The sequence below is a fragment of the Spinacia oleracea genome, chromosome 6 (genome assembly GCF_020520425.1).
Source record: "Spinacia oleracea cultivar Varoflay chromosome 6, BTI_SOV_V1, whole genome shotgun sequence".
NCBI classification, from domain to species: domain Eukaryota; kingdom Viridiplantae; phylum Streptophyta; class Magnoliopsida; order Caryophyllales; family Amaranthaceae; genus Spinacia; species Spinacia oleracea.
In genome coordinates, this window is record NC_079492.1 from 72,350,399 (window position 1) to 72,357,612 (window position 7,214).

The 7,214-nt window shown below is 46.0% G+C and overlaps 1 protein-coding gene across 1 annotated transcript; it reads left to right on the top strand.

Moving 5' to 3' along the window:
• The first annotated feature begins 979 nt into the window (after positions 1 to 979).
• On the top strand, positions 980 to 2,212 carry LOC110786337 (uncharacterized). The gene has a single exon (XM_021990881.1). The coding sequence runs from the start codon at positions 980 to 982 to the stop codon at positions 2,210 to 2,212; it is 1,233 nt and encodes a 410-aa protein (XP_021846573.1).
• The last annotated feature ends 5,002 nt before the right edge of the window (positions 2,213 to 7,214 follow it).

Consider the following 7,214-nt stretch of genomic DNA (forward strand, 5'->3'; position numbering starts at 1 on the left):
TTGATCTATCAAGCCTAATAAAGATAATACCTTGGAGAATTGAATTATCATGCTAGGTACCTTAAATAAATCTAAACAAGATAATCACGATCAATTTAGTATTATGTGTTGCATATTGCTAAAATCAATTCATAATAGTTTAATAGTTAACGAATGTCCCTTCAATTATTTATGCTGAGCTAGTAAGGATAACCTGCCTCTGGAGTTATCGATGAGCACTCCTCTCGGTAGTTACAGGCCCCCGAACTCTCAATCTCTGCCCTGCGGGTGTACGTTGAGCGATCCCCACACCAGGGATCACAAGGGAACCTATGGCCGTCGTGGTCGAACATAATTGCACTCCCTTTATGTCACGATAACCGGGTTTTGTCAGTTTTTCTCATTGTCGTTAAAAACTGAATGGCGACTCCTATATTACTAGTCGATTGGGTGTAAACTCACAGGAAATCTAACTACACTTGATCTGACAACGTCACGCCCACGAGGGACGAGGTCATGCATTAGCCTCATGCTTTTTCGACCCCCTCACACCTTTCAACAGCATATGAGCACCATGCTACAAGACCAAATACGAAGGAGCATGCTAATCTATGCAAATACTGAAAGGACAGCCCACAAGGACCTTTCAGCCTTGGCCTCAACCGGATAAGCAGAATGCCGCTCAGGTCTAATGTCTAGAGAGCGAGAGAAATTTCTCGTCCAATAGCTGGCCGTGGAGCCAGCCCTTTGGCAGAACGTCCGGTCAGGGACCGTGGCAATCGAGCCCCTCCAGCTCGGTGAGAACAAATAGCCCGGCCAGTCTCCCGAGTGAATCCATCCACCACCTTGCGTCCAGCAATAAGGCGGCAAGAGCACTATGAGGCCGAGTCTGAATTATTTGATACCGGATTAACCCCCGTCATGGAAGACCATCCTTTCTACCCCCTCCATTCGAGGGAAAACTCAGATGACCCCTCCCAGAGTGAGTGCGCGTAACCGAATGGCTTTCATCCGTCGTGAACCCACTTATCACATCCGACAAGGATTGAATAACCTGATGTTAAGGCACATGAGTACTCCTTTCTGCGAGGCTATAATGAACGCTCCCAAAAAACCCAAAGTCAAGACTCCTACCATTGTGGCCTATGACGGCACCTCTGACCCGGATATGCAATTAGTTGCATACCGTCACCACATGCATGTACAAGGGACCAATGAAGCTACATGGTGCAAATACATTTCAGCCACCCTCAAAGGTGTAGCATCCAAATGGTTTGAAAGGCTACCTGCAGGATCAATTGCCTCCTTGAATGAGCTACAGACACTATTTTCCACTAGGTTTATGGCATACAAGGAAGAAAGGAAGACGAGTGTGCACCTAGGCCGCATTCAGCAGGGGAAAGATGAATCTTTGCGAAGCTATGTCAAACGCTTCAACCTGGAAGCTGGTCAGATTCCAGACTTGCCCGATGGCATCTCCTTAGATAACTTCATCAGGGGCTTTAAGAAGGGATCATTCAAATTCGATCTAGTCGAGAGGAGTGTACGAACGATGGGAGAAGTTCTGGACAAGGTTGAGGCATTCATACATGCCACAGAAATATGTAGTGTGTCCAAAGACGGTAAGGCTGGAGAAGCAACGGACTCGTCCGGGAAAAAGGAAAGGACTGATCAAAAGTCACACGGGTCAACGACACCTGGGCACTATATATCTAAAGAAAAAGACTCCACCTCTCCCGGACAAAAGACAGGACCGCCGCAAGAGAAAGAATTTTTTGAGTATAACACGAACTTCCTTACCATTCTAGTAGACGTAGGGACCATGTTCGACCTAGAACGACCTTTTCCAATGAAATATCTCGCTGAGAATCGAGATCCCAAGTTGTACTGCCAGTTTCACGAACATATAGGTCATGATACCAAAGACTGTAGGAGTCTGGAAAGGGCCCTGGATGGCCTGGCTTCCAAAGGACACTTAAAAAACTATCTACAGATGAACACTCACAGCACAAGAAAAAGCCATTACAAGAAGAACAAGTCACCCGTTTCAGCTGGAGAAGGAAATCATACTGAAGGGGGATTCGTAGCTTTCATATCAGGGGGCCCTGCCTCCAGAGGACCCACCATGAGGGGAAAGAAAGACTATGCCCGTCGATTAGGACAAGCAATGCTATCAAGGAAGTCACCAATGGACCCATTCCCCCGGATTGAAATATGTGAGTCCGATGGATGACGCATAGCCACCCCAACACGATGATCCGCTAGTCATAGAAATCAAGATCTCCAACATGAGAGTAAAGCATATACTGGTAGATAAAGGAAGTTCATCTGACATAATGAGTATGGAGTGCTTAAGCCGTCTAGCTCATGATCCTAAAACAATTGAAAGCATTCATTATCCCATCATCGGCTTTGGAGGAAGCATCATAGACCCTGTAGGCATCATAACCCTACCAGTACGAATAGGGGGACGTAATAACGGAAGAAAGATGGATGTGGACTTCCTGATTGTCAAAGACTTAACAGCATACAATGTCATTCTGGGACGCCCTACTCTGAACAAGATAAAAGATGTGGTTGTCCCTCATTTAATGCTCTTAAAGTACGTGTGTGACGATGGTTCAATAGGAACTATTCATGGAGATCAGCAACAAGCACGAGACTGCTATCTAACCACTCTCAACCCGTTCGCATGGAGGAAGGAGCCGGCCGGAACCGGAGTCAAAAGAAAGCACGAGGAGAATTCCCTAGCAGCTGAAGAAGTTATCTCTGTCAAGGTAGAAGAAAGTGGCTAGGTCATAACCCACTCAATAGACTAGTCAGGAATTGTATAAGAGCCAACAAAACGGCCAGTAAGCATGTTAGAGCCAACAAAACGGTCGGTACTATGTAAGAGCCAACAAAACGGCCAGTAGCATGTAAGAGCCAACAAAACGGCCAATCTTGAAAAGACCAGACAAAAACGGTCATACTCATTAAATTAATTATGAGCTAAATTTATAGTAGTTATATCTTCTCCGGTATCAACTATGAGTTCTCACGATCTCTATGGCACAATAAGACGTCCAACAGATAGAAATACTTACCTATACAAAGACGTAAGACCGCAAATATTGACTCAATAAGATAGTCAATCAATACTGACGCCTTCTCACTAACGGCGCCAGAAAAGACTAATCGGTTGACGGCCTGAGAAGTGGCCTAGATTAGCGCCCCAATTAGAATGATCACCTAAAACGCTGGGGTTACCTTCCAAATATGGGCAACAAAGTCCATTCCAAAAATCAAAACATGTGTCCACAAAGAGTCAACTAAAAATAAGACATAGGACATAAAAAGTCAAAAGTGCACAGAAGGCACAATAATTCATACATGCGCACATAGCGCATAAAACCCAAATAAAAAGTGCCTAAAGGCACCAATGTTAATACAAGCGCCCATGACGCTACGAAAACCATCAGCCAAGAAAATTCTAAGGACAAGGAGCAGTCGAACTTCCATCCTAGATGTCCTGCCCGGCTGGGGAGTTCACCTCTTCTTCCTCCACGTCCTCCTCTTCTCCATCACTGACGAACTCAGGAGGATCAAGCCCGAGGCAGGACGGCCATTTGGTGCGAAACCCGACGCCTAAACCAGGAGAAGTCCTTTCCCTCCATCTCTTGGTCCCACGCTCGCCGAGCACCCTCCAAAACGACTTCCTCCCCGAGCTTGAACGAACAAGCGGCCTCTCCCCGGATAGCCTCCACTTCACCCTTAGTAGCCTTAAGCTTCTTCTCTAGGGAATCCATCTTTGTGGAGAAGTTGGCAACCCGCTCAGAAACAGCAGTGTACCCAGCCTTGAGGTCAACCAGTTTCCTCTCATGCTCCTTTAGCTTCGCCTTATAAGTTTGGGCATCTACCTCGGCCTGCTGGAGAGCGGAAGTCTGCGACCTGATGACCACGTCCATTTCATCACTAATAAGTTTTGCCTTCTTTTTGGCGTACTTATCGTGATTCTCAATTTGATCCTTGTGATCCAGCAGCTCCTGGTGCATGTCAATGTGGTACTGCCGAGCCTCGGCGAACCTGATAAAAATCTATACAACGAACAAACAAATCAGTTACCCAAGGCGTCAAGGGGACAGTTCAAAAAATAGTTGAAAGAATAAGAAGTCTTTAAAGACTCACATCCAGCACAAGGGACTGCATGGCCCCAAAGAACCCTTCCCCAATCCCTGGAAGGGATCTCACATAATCCTTAGGGATTGCCGCATAAACGGAGGAAAGAATTTTATCCTTTTCCTCCGACCTAAAACCGCCAGAAGGGGGAATCTATGCCACCTCGGCCTTCCTCATCCGCTGAAAGTCAACACCAGCTGTATCGACATATAAACACGAGATTAGCAAGAGACTACTAAGTAGACAAGACGTCATTTACTACAAAACTTACTCGAAGTAGTCGTCGAAGTAGGTTGGGGCATCGTTTTATCCTTGGCGGGAGAAGGGTCACCCGACTCCTTGCTAGCCTCCTTCCTATGCGACGGATCTGCAGCATAACCATCACTCACTGCTGCCTCAATGGATGCCTCCTTGGCCGCTGGGCCCCTATCTCCTGTCACCTTAGGAGTAGACTCCTTGGCCACATTGGCTGCAGAGATATGTTCCAAATGAGGGGAAGAGGCCCCCACATCCACAATGGGAGGGGCCGTCGGTTCCAGCCTAGGCGTCACAACGTTATCAGCGCTACCCTTCTTCTTGAAAAAAGGACGCTTTGCCTGGGGAGCAGCCGAAGAAAGAGTTGGACGCTTCCCTGTAACGGATGCAGTAGGTGCCTATAGACAGGAGAGCACAAATCAGCATAACTAAAATGGCTCTAGCACGTAACCAAGAAAATTGGACGTGCCTTGGGGAGGTCACTAGAAGCAGCCTCGTCAGACTTTGTGGAGGACTCCTTCTTTTAGCCTCCACATCTTTGAGAACCTCTTGAGTATAAACCTGGAACAGCCACACAAGTAACTTCACTACCCCCTTGTCTTCTGGGGACAAACGATCCATAGCAGACTCTGCACAAACCAAGGAGGTAAGCTATGAAAAAAGGGAGTTACTTACATCATCACATAAAAAGGAAGCTACCTCTGCGTAAATATGGACACAGGCCAACAGCCGCAAGAAAAACCCTATTAGTAAACTGTCCCACATGTGGGAGCCAACTGTTGGGTACCCAGGCATGACTCTTGGCATATAGTATATACATCTCTGCTTGAAATAAGGGCTTCACAAGCCTCCATTCCCTTGAAAGAAGGCGAGGAAGAGCCTCAGTCTCAGAAACTAAGACGCCTTGAAAGAGTAAGGTCCTCCATTCGGATAATGGACCATTTAGTCCTCCACCACACCCAATTGGACGACTTACCTACCACCGTCTTGTAACCCCTCTGACTGTAGAGGGTAAACCACCCCTGAGGAGAGCGAGAGGAGGGCGCAATATCTACCAGTCTAACAAAAAACGAAGAGGAAGGGACGACGTCACTAAACACACACTTGGAAATATAACCAAAAACGTTCGCCCAAGAATAAGGAGTCAGTTGGGCCAGTCCTATGTCGTACCCGTCCAAAACATCTAGAACAAACAGATGCAAAGGAATCCTAAGGCCTAACCGGAAAGCGATCGTGTAGACAACGACCTCACCCGAGGACAGACGATCTACAGTACTATGAGAGCCAGGACATTTGAAGCTAAAACCACAGGGCAACAGAAGGAAACGCTCAAAGTCACGTCCCTTCTCCCTCAAATATCTAATCCATTTCCTACTTGGGAAAATGTCCGAAGGAAATAAATCCACATCCTCTTTCCCAAGCACCATGGCAGGAGGATTCCTAGCGGCCTCCTCGTCCGAAGAACTAGAAGAATCATCCTCAAAGTCCTCTCTTGGGGCCGGAGGACGACAAGCCACACTTTTACGCCTCCTTGGAGAACAGGCCGCCTTGGCACTTCCCTCCCCGGAATAATGGGAGGAGCTAGCTCCCCTCCTAGTCACAAGAGAGGGGCTCGAAAAAGGAACTCGGCTTTCCCGCTCTCGGAGTGCTAGCTCCCCATGCACCCACATTAGCTGTTTGTCTAATACGTGCCATGCCGCCCTGCATAAGGAGCGGGACGTCCGACTTAAAAAGAGAAGAAAATGAGTGATGACGTCGTCCAAATACAAGAAGAATACGGAAATAGAAAAACGCCTCCCCAAGAAATAGAAACTCCGAAAATTTTAAACAAGCAATGAAAAACAAGAAAAATAGCCAAAGAGCGTACCTGTAAGTAATCAAACTGGTAGAAATTTCAGTCGAACTAGTTGATCCCCAAGAACAAAAGATGAAGAACAGTAGTCACGAACACCCTCACCTCTTACGAGAAAATCCTCAAGGAAAAAACACTTTCTCTCTCTAGAAACTTTCGAATGACAAAGGAGAAATGAAAGAAGAACATAAATCTCCATCGAGGTTTTTAAAGGAAATCTGAAGCTCTGCAGACAACAACACGTGGCGCACAGCTACATCAAGAAGAATGCCCTAAAAATATAGAACATCCTCCTTGAGGGGCAAATGATGTGGCCTAATGAAGAATTCCATCCTGAACATACCAAAGAGCAACACGTGGCCCCCACATGCTAGGCAGGCATACGCCCATTTAACGAACTCTTCCTGAAAAGAAACAAAAGAGGCCAAAATTACCTATGGCAGGCCCAAAACGAAAAGGCACACTAAGCCCTTACACCGAATAAGGACACATGTCCCCATCTCTGAGGTCACTCAATCATATATCTAGGGTTTGGGACCAATTACCAAAAACCCTAGCCCTGTAAATAGTTCAGATCCCAAGGTAAAGGGGGCACTCAATTCATTCCCACCTACCTTAAACTATTCTGCTCTGCCTTCTCTCTATAAATTACTTCTCTCTCTAGCCAATACTTACTTAGGCATCGGAGGGAATATTCCGAAGGGAATATTCTTGTTTTGCAGGTTGAAGGAAGATCGTGCCAGCGCATACTTGATACCTCCGACGAAAGGGTGACACGACATCACCAACAAAGTTCCCACAACAGTTCTTATTTTAGTTTATTTGTGAAATTGTTAAACTTGTATAAAATCATTTTAAAATAGACTATAGTGTTCATTTTCAACCATTTAATTTTAACATTCAAGTTATTCCACAAGAAACAACAAAAAAATCAAGTGAAAAACATACACATTGATTTCATATATTTTAC